Source organism: Rhagoletis pomonella, unplaced genomic scaffold, assembly GCF_013731165.1.
Source record: "Rhagoletis pomonella isolate Grant_MI unplaced genomic scaffold, Rhpom_1.0 Rhpom_scaffold_00001, whole genome shotgun sequence".
NCBI lineage: Eukaryota > Metazoa > Arthropoda > Insecta > Diptera > Tephritidae > Rhagoletis > Rhagoletis pomonella.
The window spans coordinates 22,235,000-22,254,010 of record NW_023458555.1 but is presented as its reverse complement, the minus strand read 5'-3'; the positions used below and the strand labels follow the sequence as shown (position 1 = coordinate 22,254,010).

The window sequence follows — 19,011 nt, the reverse complement described above, 5'->3', positions numbered from 1 at the left end:
TTCCGCATTTTCCATTTTCATGTGTTTTTGTAATGTACTGCATAATATTTATGTACATAGAGGAAACATGTGAAAGAAATATAAAATATATATGTACATATTTATTTTAAAGTACTTAGTCGTATTTAAATGTATTGATTTCAGCAAAACATGTGAAAAACACACATATTTTTATACATAAAAATGTATGCGTTTTGGCAGTGGGGCGGACAAAAAATGACACTAGTTACAAAGTGATGACTTCAGTTAAGTGAGAAAAAACATAACTTTAACTGCCACATAATTAGGCAAAATAAATTGAAATTAGGAATATTCTAAAAAAAAAAAAAAAAAAAAATATTTCTATTTCTCATTGATAAAAGCTTAAAAATGTGTAAGAAATACTAAAAACAAAAGAAAGTGGAATACATAGCAGCGGAGTAGTAGTAGTAATAGAAGTAGTAATAATAGTGGTGGCAGATTTAATGACAGTATTAGAGAGTAGGCGGTAGAGCATACTTGCAACATTGTATTTGTTTGCATACATTTCGTTTCACATCATTTGTGCTAACCACACAGCCAACACAAAACTTACCGTCTTCGCCGCTCGAGGCCTGACCAACGCCATCAGCGCCAAGTGTACCTAATTCGGCTGCCTGAATAATTAGTGAAACGCGATAGAAATAATTCCGCCAGAAATTCTCTTCGGTGATGCTGTTCAGTGCGGGAAAAATATGCGCAAATTAATAAATTATAAAATTTACGGTTAGGAGCTCTGTTTTTGAGCTACACTCACATTTTGGGCACCAATTCAAATCGCATCGTTTCCAGCGCCTTATCTTCGGCCATTATGGCAATAGCTGTGGGATACGCTGTATCATAGTTGAATTCGAAATCAACACCGGCTGGTGGTGCGCGCACAAAATTACGACGATCCTGTGAGAGGCCGAGTATTTCCTCTTTGATCTTAGCCTCGTTGGGGTGTCCGATCCAAGGTGCAGCACCGGAATCTTGACCGCCTTGACTTTTCATAAAGGCTTCCTGTTCTTTGTTGAAGGACTCGAGTATGGGCTGTGTGGACAAAAGGAGTTGCAGTTTGTAAAATTATTATTAGTGAGCAATAAATTTGATGTTTAAATATATCTAAGAAAGTGGGTTGCAGTTAGACTAAAGGAAAGAACTGTCTCATTGAGCTACGAATTGTTAAAATAATTTTAAAGGCAAACCAGTTGACTCCGACGGCGTTTGATGAATTATTGGCAATCTTAATCTGTGCAAATTAAACATTGAAAAGGGTTGAAAAGGCGCATTCTACTTAACTTTTCAGATAGCCAAGCATCCATCCGGCCCAGACAGGTAAAGACTTCTTCGACACGCTTAAAATTTTGGCTTGGCAGCTCTGTGCTAGGACTTAGGCAACTGTGGGGACTTGACAAGAAATGGATCTTGTAACTGCCTTTTTGGAAATAGAACCCTTTTCTGGCCCTAGTTGGTACCTACGCTTCGAGAGCCATTATTACTGAGAGGGTAGATTCCCCTCTGTGTAACTAACTGGTCACAATTGAGTGCGATTTTACATGCGCCAAATAGGTGTGATCGCAGAGTGAAAATGCCGGCTCCGTCTTGATGACGTTGAGAGTTCAGAGCACAATTTCGGTGACTGTTTGCACATGGCCAGGCAACGACAAATTCATATTAGAGCTGCAATATTCAAACCCTTTGTAATAAAGAATTTAATGGCAGTAGTACAGAATAGACGGCCAATGCCTTTTGGAATCATTGAGGAAGCCGAAGGCAACTTGGGAATATTAGGTTAGGGACTCACTTTCGAGATACAAAAGATCTACCAGGTCGCAGTGTCTCGTATTCTGATATATCCAAGCACTTAAGTAAATAACTAACTACATAACTTCAGCTTTCGAGACGGTCTGTTTGCTGATACACAGCGAAGTTAGTTTGGGTGCGGGGTTCTAAAGATATTCTGCGTAACTGCGAATCTGATGAACTTGCAAGGACAGGAAGCATAGTCCAAGCTTTAACTAAAGACAAATTTCTTTGTTTTGGAAAATAAAAGGAGGGCTGCAGAACCTATATCTCTGGGGTAAAATGCTAAATCTGGCAGAGGCTTGATAACAAGTAAACTGAAGATCTTATAGAACGTCTCCAACTCTGCCTGGTAATAGGCATCATTATGGGCCACTATGTTATGGGAGAGCATGCCAGTGGAAAGTGATATCTGGAAAATGACTACTAACGCAGCAACACGTCCTTTGTTTCGGTATGGGTCTGGGTCTGGCTAAACTTAGGCGGCGATGCCGCAATAAGTACTATTTCGGCGGTCTGTGCCACATACATACAAATGTAAGCTCGACAAAAGTCTACAAAATACAACGCGGCTTTAAATAAACTAACTGGTTCTTTTTCGAGGTAAAAGGTCGGAATCAATACTGGGCCAACTAAATGCTATCACAACGGACTCACTCAGACTAAGTATGCCGCCATCTAGAACCTTAATGAGCGCAGCCACCACAACCCAACCTAATCTACAAATCTACACAAGGTTTTGCAAGGCTGCCGCCTCACAGAGCACGCTACAAGAAATTTTTCATTGGCAGAACCCATTTCAAGCGGGCCAAAAAGCGTTTCCACCAACTCGTCCACCAGATTCAGAAATATATTTGGATTCCAGTGGACTCGAGGGTGTATAGAAAGATATTGAGCCGCAACCTCTAAAAAATCGTTTCTCTAAAGAAGTCCCAAGTTACCTTTAGAGTTTCGCTGACACCTAATTGAGCATTTTTATTTTTCTATTTGGCACTATTTTATCCCCAATGCGGTGCCTCCTAGCTAAGGATAGTTGGCAGCCCTGTTATCCTGTCGTTGTTGCTTTTTAAACGGGTTTCAATAAGGGCGGGTCCACGTTAAAATGGAATGAAGCAAACTATTTATGTGTGATATATGTATGTACATTAGGGTGCATCACTCGGATATATATATAGTAAAATATTAAGATTTACGGGAGATGAACCGACTTGAAAATACTCCCAAAAAACTCTTTGATTTGACTTTCGTTGATACAAAATTTTGAATATCTTATGTATGTATGTAGATGTCAGAGCTGTAAAATGATTGAATCAATAGGATCTGCATTCACTCGGCATTCTTTTCAAAATTTTGATTGTTTGTTTGTATAAAAAAAAACCTCATTACTGAGTGGCTTAAAATACTTGAAAACAAAGAAACTGTGTTGTGTTATTGAATGGTAGATTGACATTCAGTATAGAATGTGAATGTAACAGAAGCATTCGCACACAGACATGATTGTATATTTAGAATGAATGCACACTTTTTTTTTACCATTCAGTACCAATAATTTGTTCCCAGGGTTGATATATTTTATACTTTAAAGTTTGAACATATCTGGAATTGAAACAAAAACAAATATTTTATTTCAAAGTATATGTACTTATGTATTGAAGTTTTCTGCCACTAACCCAAAGCCAATGACTCGTGCAATATTATTTATTCCAAAGCAACTTATCGCAACCGTAGAGCAAAACAGACACATCTTGATATGTATACATATACATCATCGATTGTAGACATTTTTTCGCAGAAGAATATACAAAATTGATTTATCACAATTATTTTTGTACTAAATATTTTTTTCACAGTATACAGTGATCCAGGTAGCCAAAACAAAAAATGTAAACATGCTTATTTGGCATTTTGTTTGAATGTATTGGTTGATATTTTTTCACAGTTGTCGTTTTCGTTAACCCAAATGAAATCCAATTTAAATATTTTCTTATAGTGAAAAATATTTTCAAGTCACATAAAATAAAATAACGAGAAACACGAAATTCCAAGCAAATGAAGCGTGAAGCGTTAGCAATTATGACCGGATGCAGTTCCTACATAAGTCAAACCGTGTTCTGAACACAACTTTGAGTGAATAATGGTGGGCTGACTTTGTAAAATGGTCCCATCGATTAGGCGGTAAAAGAAGTATTACTTAGCTTATGGTACAGCTCTCCAATTTTCAAATGCACGTAATTTGTGTGTATTTGTTCAGCCGATTATTCACATTTGAAGGAGGATAATGCATGAATTAATGCAAGTAAAGACGGTTTATGCAAATAAGCGAGCGCGTTTGTTAACCGTATAAAATGTATGTATGTATATACACATATATTCAGAATGACGAGATGAACTAGTTCAGCCCTCTCTGTTTGTAAGCACGCTAACTCGAACATAATTTAGTTATTTTAACGAAAGTCGGTGTCGAAGTTGCCTTTGGTATAATTTAGGTTAGTGTTAAATTTTGTCGAAATCTGCCAATAACCACGCCCACCTCCCACGTAGTAATTAACAATATTTTTGTTTTATTATAATTTGTTTTATGAATTTTGCTGTTCAAATTTACATTTAAAATATATCAACAAACATTTGTAGGTACTTTTGCACCAGTTGTTGCCTATGGGTTAATGACAAAAAAATCCTATATATTCACAACATTTCATGTATTAGTTTTCAAATAAGCATATTGTCAATGGCTGGTTTGCTGTATACTGTGATTGTTTTCAGTTTTCAAATATGAAAACTTTCAAAACAAAATTTCAGAAGGGTTCCTGTTTTTTTTTTAAGGGGTTGAGGAGTTCCATTACTTTGAGCAACTTTTTTAATAAACTATTAATTTAAATGTTTCCTAAACATATTTACAACGCAGTTCTGCAAGAGGGTACCATAACTTTTTTTCAAATAACGTATATTTGGAACAACCAAAATTAATCGATATGGATACATACATTTATGTTCGTATGTACTACTTATGTATGTATATATACATAAAAATGCTCAGAATAAAAAGAGAAGATGATTAGTCCATGTCCGTTTATTTGCGTACACGAAAACTCTAGCAAAAGTTGAGATAACTCAACGAAATTCTGTACGAGGGTTTTTTTATCTAGGGCAGCAGGGTATTGAAAATACAAAAGTCGAACAATAACCTGGTCCCTCTCATAAAATGGTAATTTCGAAAAATGCCAAAACTACAATATTTCCTTAATTACAGGAACCAAATTGCTTAAAAACTGCCATGTTTATTATTATAGTTTTGGAAAATGGGATATATTGCTAGCTTTAAACATCAATTTGCTCAAAACATACGTTTAGAACAGTTAGCAAGCTTCTACCACATGTGTGGTAGATCAACCACGTAATTTTTTTTAAATTTGGGTGTCTACCACATCTACCACACAAGGCTTAAATTCTACCACATTTTTAGACAGAACATTTGTTTACAATTTTCACATAACTCTAGAATTTCAACTCAATTGTAATTCGAAATATAAAAATTAATCAATAGATTTTTAAAAAGGTACATCATAAATTTTGCTTTAAATATATCTGTGCCTTAACTTTCTAATATTTCAAAAATACGCCTATTTATATTTGCTAAAGTATTATGCAATGGGAAAATAATTTGGTCGATTTTTTGCATACAAATAAAATATTCTTTTCTTCATGATTATATTCTCTAACTAGAAAACTAATGTTATACTTGTTTTTGCACCAATTGCGTGGAATCTGTACGATCCACTAGCAATTATATTTCCCGATTTAATTTTTGAGTTGTGCTTCTTTTGACGACGGTGTGCGATATGTATACCCAATAAAATATGAATTGGAAAATCTACCACATTTTTTTCGATTCTACCACACTAAAATAAAAAGGGGTTTGCACACAGATTTGTTAAATCTTTTTTTGAGAAAAGTTGATAATTTGCAACTTATTGTAAATGGTAGAAACCACCACAAACCCACAAATCAGGTTTTAGAATCTTTATTAAATGCTTGACCCAATAGCGAAGAAAAAAGTACGAAGAAACTTGTATTAAGAATTTTTTAAATAAATAATAAAATGTATATATCTAAAGTTAGAAGTAGAAGCGCTTAAATTTGTTTACTTATTTTAACGTAGATATATAGGTATGTACATATGTAATAATTTCTGCACATACCTTTTATTGGTACATTGGTAATACTTATTTAGAAAGCTGACAATTTTCGAAACAGAGATGTAAAAATCGTTAATAATTGACATTTTTCATAATGACATTCTTGGCAGAACAATATTTCTCTAATTAATATTTTCATTTATTATAAATATTTGTACAAATTTAAGTGAAACAAATTAATGATAACGCTCAATAAACTATTTTTCGTGTTGCAATTTTGAAATCTGTTCAATAAAATTCAACCTTGCGTATTTTTCAGTGGGTTTTGTGTATTTAGAATATTTATATCGATTGATTGGTACTGAATGAATGTGTGCACACATAGCAAAAGCTGCATTCATCTGAATGCTTATTCAGTGTTAAAAGTTAATGTTTCGTCATTCAGTTTTTTCAATCTTTCTTTGAATATGTTAATGTGTGCAATCGTATCTACTTTGAGTGAATGTAGAATTGGAAAATTATAAGCCACATTCCCCAACAAGGAAAAATTCAATGAAAACATAATAGCATAAAATTGATGATTTTTAATTTCAAATGATTTCACAGTTTTACAGCTCTGGTAGATGTGATTTTTTAGAAAAAAAAAATTAAAAAAAAAAATATGTTATCTATAATAACCTCTGTTTTTGGACGTAATCCAGCTCACGTGAATCTTAATTCAAAATAGGTCAGGAAGAGCTTTTATCCGTCAAAGTAGTAGGATTGGTAAGTCTGTTTGTACACATGTTTTTAAAGGCAATAAACTCTATTTAACGGGTTATGTATTTAGCGCTTGAAGAAGTAAAGCCCTATCATTTGACATTTGTCAAATCTCACTGTCATCCAAACTGGTACTTAACTGGTTAAAGGTTTGTTATTTCACAATAATGAATGTTTTCAAATTATTAAGTTATTCTATCAAAATGGTGAATCCCCAATGGCAAAATTTGTGCACATCTCCAATAAGTTCTTTCAGTGAAGCGACCCATTTCCCCCTCCGTGGCTATTTTAATAAGCGAAATTGTCGAATTTAGGGTAGTGAGCAACCGCAAGAGACCGCCGAGAAACCATTCCAACTGCAAGAAGTGAGTCGTTGGGTTACATTAGGGTGGAGCGAAAAAAAATTAGATTTCGAAATTCCAGTAGTGCGGAAAAGTTGCGTAATATGATCACAAGGAACCGTGTTAAATCCTTTCGAAAAATTTCGCAAATTATAGTTCTTTTATACTTTTTTAAAAGATTTTCTAAAATTTTTTGGATATGCAGTTTTATGTAATTTGCCAGTTGCTAAAAAATCGCGATAATTTTTGGCAATGCATGTAAGATTCAGTGTTTTTTTTTTGAGATTTCGAAAAATTTCTCAAATTATAATTCTTTTATACTTTTTTAAAAGATTTTCTAAAAATTTTTGGATATGCAGTTTTATGCAATTTGCAAGTGTGTTTTTTTTCAGATTTAATTTTTCAAGGAGAATATCGATCACCCTGCACCTATCTATGTATCTATTTTTAAAACTAATGCTTAATGTATGTATGTATATGTGTACACCATATAACCACTTACATTCTCCTTGACAGTCTCCTTGATTTTGGCGCCCGCCTTATTTATTGCCGACGACAAGAATGAACCAAAATGCTTTGCCTGTTGCGTTACTTTTGTGGTAACTGAAATTGTTTATGTACATAGATAAAAGTGGAAACATAGAATTAGCTAAACTATTTAAATTAGTTTGCTATAATAAATGTACGAAGCTCTCGTCACTACAGTATACAATAACAACAAATGAGTTTACATACATACATATCTGACATGCACCAGACTTAAAAAAAAAAAAAAAATAGTACACAAGCGAGCGTATTATTAGTAACCTGTCACCATTTCTTCCATTCTTTGTGTGTTAATAGTATTAATTATTATTGATTTTTTTTTTGGAAAAATTTGTTATTTTAATTTGACATTGAAATAAAATTTGTTAAGCACATTGAGCACATTTTTTGTTTGACATTAATTTTGTTACCAATTTTGAATAAAATTTTGTACTGTGACACGTACTGTTCGCTTCTTCGCCCTTACCCTGTCCGATTTGACCCTCATCGCCAGTGGGGGTGCCACCGCCGGAAGCGGGATGCGAATCGGCACCCTCTGTAGCGCTGTAATGAAATGGTAAGCAGTATTAAAGTTATATTAGTTCATTCTTGGTAATTAATACTTGTGGGTTATATTGGAAAGAAAAGAGTGCAAAAACTTTAAAATATTACATGCAAATACAAACATTTTTTATAGACACAAAAAAAAAAACAAGAACAATCATATAAATAAAGCATGCATGCAAAATTCAATTTTCAAATTTGTATATGGTAAATTTAAGAAACTATTAAAGACATATTTACATAACGAGCTCTAACCGCAAAAATAACGTCAGTGAATTTGTCGAGTTTTTTTTGCTTCAAAAATGAGAATTTTGAAAAAAATTAAGTTTGCGTTTTTTTCGCGCCGACGGTTCTATACACTAAGCAATGGGAAATGAAATATACAATGAAATGAAGTAACAAAAATAACTCTTGAACTAAAATTATAAGAAGAGCTATAAGGCTATATAAGGCTATAAGAAGTTCCATTTATTATTGAAAAGTTTTCGGAAAGCTTCGTGTGCTTTCTAATGAAAGTTCTTCCTGAAAATTGCTAACACGAGATTTTTATTGGAACAGAGAATACTAACTAATAAAAGTATTTACCCAGCAAAAAATCGGTAATCGCTTTTAGTGGTAACGTGTTCTAGAAGGCATAGCGTTATGATGCCTTCGAATTTTTTCGCTTCTTTTAGGCATTGCCGGTAATGCAAAGTAGAATGTCCAACAATATTTTATTTATTTCGCTTCTTTGTTTGATTTCGGGGAATGCAAAGTAGAATGTCCTATACTATTTCTTTTTAAATTCGTTTCTTTGCTTCATTTTCGGAAATGTAAAGTAGAATGTCCTACAATATTTTATTTGTTTCGCTTCTTTGCTTCATTTCAGGGAATGCAAAGTAGAATGTCCTACAATATTTTTTTTTATTTCGCTTCTTTGCTTCATTTCGGAGAATGCAAAGTAGAATGCTGCATCGTAGTCAGCTGAAAAATAGAATGAATATCCAAAAATTCTTTTTCTACCGTTACTTTCTGTGGAAATTTGTCTCGCATAAAGATCATGTTTTGCTTTGTTAAATTTGCAGCGAAGTTGAAGTCAGTCAATGAAGTGAAGTACAAGAGCGAGGAAGTACAATTTTAAGCTTAGTTAAATATGCATGTATGTACATACCGATTTTTAAGAAAATTTAAATACCTAAATAAATACATATGTATGTATAAAAGCTGATTTATAAAAATTTTAATTAATTTTAATCTTTTAAGACATTTTCTGATTTCAGTTTAATATAAATAAGTATGTACTTATCTAGGCATTCTACATTAGTTTCTCTCTAAGGTATTCTTTGTTCGCTTCTCTGGATTCTATTTATCCATGCGTTATCCCTTCGTTTGAAGGTAATGCTGCGGGTAAGGGCTTACCTCCAATGACATGGCCATGTTAAAATAAGGCCTTCTTGAAGCGAAAGGGTAAGCGATTCCCATCGCCTAGCTCGTTCCCACTTTCGTTTCTGTGGTAATCGTGTTTTTTGCTGGGTAAATTTCCCACGTGCCCATCGATTATCGCTCGTGGTTCTTTTAAAGTTTAGGAGTGTGTTTTGGTGTTTCGAGGTGAAGAGTAGAATGAAATGTCATGTTTGCAACCTATCATTTTTTTGTACAGGACGGTAAGTTGGTCTACCATTTCCAATAACTGGCAGCCATTTTCGTACGTTGCACGGCGCTCAGTGAGACATTTGAAAACTCTATGAGAATTAATTGTAGCGCTTTCGACAGAAGCAAAATTTTTTGTTTGAAAGCAGAATTAATTCCCCTGTCAAGAAAAATATCGCAACTGAGTCAAAATTACTTTTTGGCCTTAAAAAATAGGTAAAAATAATGTCCTTAAAAAAAAACTTTAAAGACTACCGGATTCCTTCCAAAAAAACTCGAACAACTAATAAGGTGTAGTGACATTCAATATCTTTAATTTGAGTCATGGTAGAAATATCTAGGCCCGCCGAGACCCCAATTATAACGGTTTTAAAGCCACAATTCAGAATTGCATGTAGCAGTTTTTTTACTCTCAAATTAAAAAAAAAAAATCCAAAAAATAAAAAATAATGACTTTATGTGGGGATTACGCTAGATAAGACACTTAATTGGCTCTTCCATCTTGAGAGAACGATATTGCTAAAGCCATACCGGCCATCTGGGCCTACAGAAGACTTTTTGGTAGAACATGGGGATTGAGCTCGAGGCTGAAAGAGTGGTCCTACCGTATGATCGTCCCTTCGATTGTGTCTTATGCATCCATAGCATGGCGGCAGAAGACATTACAAAAATCTGCCTTACTTCGCCTTAACAAGCTGCAAAGATTGGCTTGTCACTGGATCTATAAGAATATGTTCAACTGCGGCTCTAGAGTCGCTCGTGGGATGGACTCCTCTCCATATTTTTATCCAGGAAACAGCAGCGCCGAGGGAGCTGCAACTTCGACTATCTAACGATGGCTTCTTCGCAAAGCAGCTTCATGCAGGTATTCTTGGGGAGATACCAGGGTTGGAAATATGCGGAATCTCTGATTCCATGACTAAAGAGGCCTGCTTTGGCAGAAAGTTCCAAGTGATAATCTCACTTTGAACTGACTACTAACTTTATTTAAATGAGTTCTATACTCCTTAATCAGTTTCGGCTTTCTTGTAAAGAGCAATCTCCTGAATGGAAATTAGTTCAGTCGAATTAGAGTCGAAAATTGGTAATTTGACTGTTTTCTGCATGTTGGTCAATTCTTTTTGAATGCAGCGAGGCTAGTCGCAAGAAATGTATAAGAAATAATAAATGATTGGAGCGGGTCCGGGGTCGGAAAATCGCCGTCATTTTGAAAATTTACTTTTTCAACTCCCCAAGTGTGTGGTGCTCCATCTCATCAATCTTGTTTTTATAAAAAGGATTAAAGTTTCGGCGACCTTTAATAAAATTTTATGTTAAATATTTTGTAGAACACATTAGTCCGGTAACTTTTGGAAAACCGAATCAAAAGGACCGGTTCTGGTGAAAATTGGTGTGTTAAGTTTTCTATGAGAAAAATTTCTTCTAAATTAAATGTACTACCTTGGCCACCTTTAGTTCATACACTTTGAACTTTATTTCTGCTTTAAGATTGTATGAATGAAAAGTGTGAAGTGTATGAACTAAAGGTGGGCAGAGTAGTACATATACAGTTATTGTTTTGTCTATATATGTAACTTAAATAGTTTTCTTACAAAACCATAGTTAATTCCAAAATATAAACCATTTAAATATAAGTTACAGAATTAAAAAAAAATCGCCAAATTTTCGGCCAAATTTCAAACTTTTTTGTCGGAACTTGTTTGATATGCAGTTTTATTGCCCATTGAATTCCAGTGCAAGTGTGAATTTTCGAAAAAAATCCGTTAATTTTTTTTGCTGACGGGGTTGAGCATTTTCTTTCATATAAAAAATTTTAGAACATACTTTGTATTCTGACACAAATGTTTGAAATTTGGCGAGTTTTTTTTTTATTATAGATAAAGTTTGAAACTTTTATTTAAATGCTTTACCTATATATTATATACTATACTTTTATAAAAAATTAATTAAAGTCAAAAAGATTTTTTTTTCAATTCGTCAACACGTCGACGCTCTATTTTATCGGACATCATTTAGGTCTCCCAAGAAAATAATTACACATACATAAATGTCATATTTTAAAAGTATTTAAAAAGTTAACATTTTTTTTACCAAGTGGAAACCTCGCACCACTGTAAAAAAAAAAATTTGATGATATGGAGCGAAATTCCTTTAGCATTTGATTGCAACGTTACTTTTGAGTATGGTTTGGATGAGATTTTTTTCACTATTGACATAAAATACTTATGTACAAAAATGTATTTAATAAAGTTTTACCATATAAAAACGTGCTCTCTAAACCAGCTACCATTCAAATTTTTCAAAAGTCGTTCAATGGAAAATTTAAAAATTACATAATTGGGAAAAGGAATGAATTCATGAGAAAACTAATGAGCTGACATGAGTTGAATGATGCTCAAAAATATAAGTACATGTGTATGTATGTATGTACATCGAGATTAAACCGCGGAGCAAAGAATCGCCGAAATTTACAAAGCTTACATTGAGGACAGATATTGGAGCTATCAGAAAGCGAGAGGCGAATGAGAGTTGATGGTATATGAGGATATGTGGGGAAAAAAGAATGTCACAAGAAGTTTAGTAAAAAAGTGAAAGGAATACAATTTGACCGATAGGGAAAAGCACGCGACTCTTTTTAAGTTTCGCGTTCGAAAAGCTTTAGCTTAGTAAGGAAGGGAGCAAAAGCTAAATTATTAAATTAATTGCATAAATGTAAATTAATTTAAAAAAATATGGAAAAAAGAATACGAAGTAATAAATACGAAAGCAAAAAAATAGAATCGAAGAAGCGCAAAGTATAAAGTATAGAAAAGCAAGAGTAGTCTACGTCCAAAAAAATAAAACTAAAATAAAAAGTAACAGAAGAAGGGAAAAGTAGTGGTCATTACCCAGAAGACACTTACAATTCATGAGCACAAAAAATCGCACTATTTGTTCACTACAATTCTCACTAGACAACAAAAAGACATAATGACAATAATGTTGCGGTTCACATCGATTTAAATATTTTTTTTTTTTGTTTTTTTTTTTGTTTTGGGTTCAATGTACGTTTACTAGAGTTTTTTTTTATAAAAAATGATATTCGAGCGTTTACTAGTAGTTTTGCTTTATGATTTGTTAGCATATCCGTTTTGGTTCGTATTTTTTGATGGGCCGCACAATAATGATGGAATCTGATATTTTATGGTTGCGCTGCATGGTTTCACTATAAACGGGGACTTTCGAGCTGAAGGCTTTAAATGTATGTAGCTGCTTTGCGTTTTCATTTTGGGAGTATAAGAATAAATAACTAAAATTGGAATAAACTAATATGTTTATATACATAATGGTGGTAAATGTCATACAAAATAAGTTGGCCAGAAATAAATTCTTTGAATAAAGTAGGTACATTTATGGACATACCTAGTATATGTACAAATGAGATGTAAAATGATTAAATAAAAAATGAGACTTATTTAGGATGCGCTGCAATGAATCGTATGAGAGTTAATGAAGTGATTGGAAGTGGAAATTTTTGTCCGTTTTTTGAAAATAATAAAAACAATTGTTGGTTCAAACTCGTGTGGAATTTGCAACTTTATTATTTCTAAATTTGCACGTTTTCGTGATGAGGTTACATTTCTTTATTTAAGAGTTTTCAAAAGTAATTTTAAATGTGTCTGAAAATTTATAATGCTTTAAATTTTGCTGAAGTATATCATATATAGTGGAGCAGCTTTTGATTTCGATTAACATTTAAGACTTAGATTTGGCTAGCTGTTCTGGTTTTCACAAATCGAGCTAATTTTGTCGATTCTAATTCGAGTACCATTGTGCAAGTGGACTTAAATTTGATAGTTTGACAACACCGTGCGACAGTAAATTTAACACACAAAAAATTAATATATTCGCGAAACTATGCCTAAATTATAGTAAAACTGCGAACTTAGTTTTTCTCTCTGACGTCAGGTTTTTTTAAAAGGACTTTGAAATTTAAAAAATATTATTTAAACAATTTAGTGCATTGTAGGATAACAATAAGGCTATCATATAAAAGAAAAAATTCTGTAGAATTATAACAGACTTAATTTTTTGGTGCATAAGGACGAATGGGTATGGAAAATGTCCTTTACAAATTTGGTCCTTAAATATCTTTGAAAATTTGCAATATTTATTTTTGAAAAAATTATGGTTTGAGGACTAACATACACACGACGTCATCATCGAATTTCGTTTTGCAAACTTTATTACCTTAAAAAGATAAAATTTATTAAAAGCGCATTTTCAATACTTATTCGTCCTAGTAAACCAAAAAAACTTTATTGTTTCTAAATTCTACAGAATTTTCTCTCTCATTTGGTACGCATATTGTTATTCTATATTGCACTGATTTTTTTTTTAAATAATTTTCTGAATTAATCATATGTTTAAAATTTCAAAGTCCTTTAAAAAAAATCCTGACGTCAGAGTGAAAAACTAAAAACGCAGTTTTAATATATTTGGCCCATAGTTTCGTGAGTATATCGATTCTCTTGTGTGTTTTGAATTTTTTTGTTTTTGTCGCACGTTCTACTCAGGGGCCAGCGAATTCAAATTGGTACCTTTGCGAATACAAATCAAAAGGAGAATATTTGTGAAAACAAAAAATGACGTGTAGAAATTTTTAAAATGTCAATATATTTTAGAATGTAAAATATAGCGAAGCTTAAAAAGTCCTAGATTAACGTAGCGAATTGTCTTATCTACTGAGAAATGAAATTTACCTACTTTGACTACTTTTTTGGAGGCGATTTGCTGGAAATACATATTAATAAAACTTTATAAACTGCCGGTCGGGCATAACTTACCACCCAAAAATTATAGCATACATGATGCGCCGTCCTGGTGGCGATGACATTTCTCATCCTGATTACCACCACTTGATTATTTTTTAATAAGGTAGAATTTTTTTTTTAAATAATGCAAAATCTATTTTATTTTGAACCGACTTCAAAAAAAGGAGGAGGAATATTTTTTTTTATGTATGTTATCGCATAACTTTGAACCACGTCAACCGATTTCTGTAATTCTTCAACTTTTTAAAAGAATGGTAGTACCTCAGAGGTAGTCCCATAATAATTTAGATCCGATCTTTGGATCATGGAGAAATTAACGGTACTCTTAAATTTTTCTATGAGAATTGAAGTCGGTTTTTTTACTCAAAAATTACTTGTTCTTAATTATAGTTTATACTATAACAAAAACTATATATGAATGTAAATCAAAGTTAAAAAAAAAACTTTATCAAGTTTTCATAAAAATTCCAAACTAACGTTAGCAAAAAAAATAAATAAAATAAAAAAATCAACCAGAATTTTGGGCCACTTTAAACTTGCACACTAAAAATTTTGAAAATTTTATGGCCCATTCCATATGAATTCAACGGGCAAAATAAATCAATTTCTTCGATTTATTTCAAACTTTGAGGTCATAATCTACGTTGATTTTTATGGGACACATAATTTTTTATTTTTTTCCGAAAAACGGTTCTGAAGCACGTGGCACGGTATAAAAGGTTATGTCGTAAAAACGACAAGCTTGGTCTTGGCCATAAAGTGAAAAATATTTAGGGCCGGTTTCTTAATGTTTGGTTAACACTTTTGAAGATCGTGTGCGATATGTAAGGTACATATAACCAGAGGAAGAATAACCAAAACTGGTCAAAAAGTAACTAAACTTAATCAGCTGACCACAATTGTATGTACATTCGGGTGCATTACTTTCTATGCAAAAAATTTCGGTGCTGTTTTTCCTGTCTTATTATATGTATGTATGTATTTTAAGACTTCCGTCAAAATATTTTGGGAAAATATTAAGATTTACATGCGCTGGACCGATGTAAAAATATCATAGAAAATCTAATTATTTTTACTCCGTGGTAAAATTTTTTTAAACATTGTCATGCCAACCTTTTAAGCTTAAACTCTTCTATCATCTGATATCATGTTTTTGGGAAAAATATTTGAAAACACTAATTTTAGTTACAAAAAAAACTCGACATTTGGAGGTATTTTAAAATCGCCGCAGCTCACGTAAATCTCAATAATTTTCCGAAATATTTGGTGAAAGTCTTAGAATATAATAAATTGTATAATTCCAGTGGAAAAGCTGCAACTTTTTTTTGGCGGGGCATCCTAATGCACTTGTGCTAATATAGAAACATTTTTATAATTTGTCCACTATTGACTAAAATATTTTTTGTTTATATAAGTATGTTTATAAAACACATGTATATGTACGAGATATGAAAACAGACAGAAAAATTAAAAGGACAAAAATTTCCAGGAAACTAAAAATCAGAAATTATAAATACCAGTGACGTAAGCAATTAGCATAGAATTGAAAGAGCAAAAGTACAGTATAAGTAAGGGGGTATACTGGATAATAAAAATAGCAAAGTATCAAAGCTTTTGTGAGAGTTAGAAAAAGGAGAAATATACAAAGAAAAAGAGTAGTAAGAGTAATATTGAAAATTTAGAAAAGTAGTGTAGGCAAAAGTTTGAAAATTTGAAACTGCGATTACAAGATTACAAGAAACCAAATAAAAAGTGATATATTTATGGGTATTACGTTATGATATACACACACGCTATATATTTGTATATTGAGTATTGAAAAATTTTAAATATTTTTATTCATCAGAAATTGTGATTGCAATTTTTTTGAGAAGTTGCATAAACGAATGTTTATATTTGAGTGAGAATATGTAGTTGTTTTGTAAGAGAACGCGACAAACAAAAGCATAAGCAAATGTAAAAATGCTTCGTTATATGTAGTAATATAACTATGTACGTAACTTTGGCCAATATTATGTACTTATGTATTATATGGTTATATATTTATATAGTTTATAAATGTAGTTAATAGGCTGTAAATATATAACTGTAATTATTAAATGATCAGTTGTGCGTTTACGGTTATAGTAAATCAATTCAACTGCACAGTAACAAACTGAACAAAAGTGATTTTTTTAATCAACTGAGCAGAACGAAATTGAAAAGAACTTTTCACCGAACGATTTGCATCAAACTATTAGAAATTGCTGTGTTTAAAAACTTGTTTGAGATACTTAGAATTTGAACTAAACTAAATTAAACTAAACTAGAAAAAATTTTAAAAACTATAAAACTAACATCCGTTATTCCATAGACATCGCAAAATTTACACGCTTGTTTGGCAGGCGTATACAATTTTGCAATATCCAATATGAAATAATTTTTGTTTTATTTTTTCAATAAATATTTTTTTTTGGCTTGCAAGTTTTTTTTTTTTTAGTTTCGATTTCATATGGAACTTATCCCTGCTGTAACTCATAAAATAGCATTGTCCCGTCATTAGCTGCTTGGCCCATACCTAATGTACCTCGATTTGTCATCATCTTCACCACTCACGGCACCTGTAGCATCTCCGCTCTCGAGAACAGCGCCATCGGCGGCGACACCCTCACCAGCTTCGGCGCCACCCTTGCGCAGCCCCGGAATGGAGGGCATCGACGGCATGGCTGGCATAGCTGGCATTGATGGCATAGACATGGTAGGCATTGCCGGCATCGATGGAATTGAAGCGCTGGCACTGCCTAACCAGCCTTTGGCACTTCCCAACCAACCGCTGCAATGGAAAGAGGGAATAAAATGTGATAAGATTAATTAGATATTGCACACGAATTTTATTGACTTATTGAATAAGTTTATTTTATTATGAATGCGTATGTTTACATATATATGTATTCTTATAATATAATTGTATATTTATAGTATAATTGAAAAATAAAGGGTGATACATATAATAGTTTTTATTTTACTCAACAAATAGCTGATTAAAAATTTCACGCCATATATGATTCCGAATTCTATGAATGTACCATGTCTATGGGAGCTCAACGCCATCCCCTTTTATGTAGTTTATCACAAGCACCAGCTTTAGTTATGTCTCCATACCAACCCCATCTAACTAACTTATGGTTCTGAAGCTATATAGCTGATTAAAAATTTCACTTCTAAGGGATGTGCACGCCCCTTTTTCTAAACTTAAACTTCAAAAAACATCTTTCGCCTGACCTCCACATGTTTTAAATATTTCAATAATCTATTTCACTTAATTCAAGTAAAATTTGACTTGTTAACAGGTATCAACCCTACATGTACATATGTATGTACATTAGGATGGTCCAAAAATGCATGTGAAAAGGAAACGTCGAAAATGTTATGCTCTCACCCCCTAGGAATGTTCTATACCTAAGAAAATATACTCATATTTTTATACCCGAGCGCACTTGTGCACAAGGGTATATTAATTTTGTTCACATAACGGTTGTTTGTAACAGCCAAAACGAATCGAGATAGATATAGACAAATGTATACATAAATGATCAGGATGAAAAAAGAAATCGATTAAGCCATGTCTGTCTGTCCGTCCGTCTGTCCGTCTGTCCGTCCGTCCGTGTACACGATAACTCGAGCAAAAATGGAGATATCTCAACGAAATTTGTTATGTAGGTTTCCCTTAATCCAAGGTAGGTTGGTATTGAAAATGGGCGAAATCGGACAGTAACCACGCCCACTTCCCATATAACGGTAATTTCCAGAAATACGAAAACTGCGATATTTTAGTAACTACTGAAGATAATTCACTCAAAATTTATATTTACAATAATTTTTAGACGAAAAATAAGAATATTATAAATTTTTGGAAAATGGGCGTAGCCACGCCCACTTTTGGTTACATGTGTATATCTTGGTAACTGCTGCACCAATTTCTTCCAAACTTGGCACAGTGGTTGGCCTTGGTACAGCATACAAAATCGCCGAAAATTTTTAAAATCGAACGATAACCACGCCCACATCCCATATAACGGTAATTTAGAGAAATATAAAATCTTCGATAAATCAGTAAATATTGAAGCTAATTTATTCAAAATTGATGCTTTACCAAGAAATACGTTTATGGTAAAATTTTGGAAAATGGGCGTGGCACCGCCCACTTATGATCACATATATGTATCTCGGTAACCGTTCTACCAATTTGTACCAAACTCGGTGTGGTTATTGTGCTTGCCACATATAAGCAAAACGTTGAAAATTATTGAAATCGGACTAAAATTACGGCCGCTTTTCATATAACGGTAAATTTTAGAAATGCTTGAAACTGCAATATTGAAATTGAAAGGACGCTAATTTACTCAAAATTGATACACCCCGGCTTACCATCTAGCGGTAGGTTTCGGAAAGGTGAAAAAA

At 32.9% G+C, this 19,011-nt stretch overlaps 1 protein-coding gene across 12 annotated transcripts in view; it reads right to left on the bottom strand.

The window, feature by feature from the left end:
* The window catches only part of LOC118741035 (synapse-associated protein of 47 kDa), a 151,730-nt gene that overhangs the window by 25,727 nt on the left and 106,992 nt on the right, over positions 1-19,011 (bottom strand). For 8 of the 12 annotated variants that reach the window (XM_036472867.1, XM_036472834.1, XM_036472917.1 and 5 more), the window contains 5 exons: positions 17,129-17,383; positions 8,031-8,128; positions 7,542-7,642; positions 776-1,050; positions 575-693 (listed from right to left, as the gene is read on the bottom strand). In XM_036472867.1, the coding sequence (XP_036328760.1) occupies positions 575-693; positions 776-1,050; positions 7,542-7,642; positions 8,031-8,128; positions 17,129-17,383 (848 nt within the window). The remainder of the gene's footprint in view (positions 1-574; positions 694-775; positions 1,051-7,541; positions 7,643-8,030; positions 8,129-17,128; positions 17,384-19,011) is intronic. The other 4 variants (XM_036472884.1, XM_036472924.1, XM_036472875.1 and 1 more) reach the window with 3 other exon arrangements.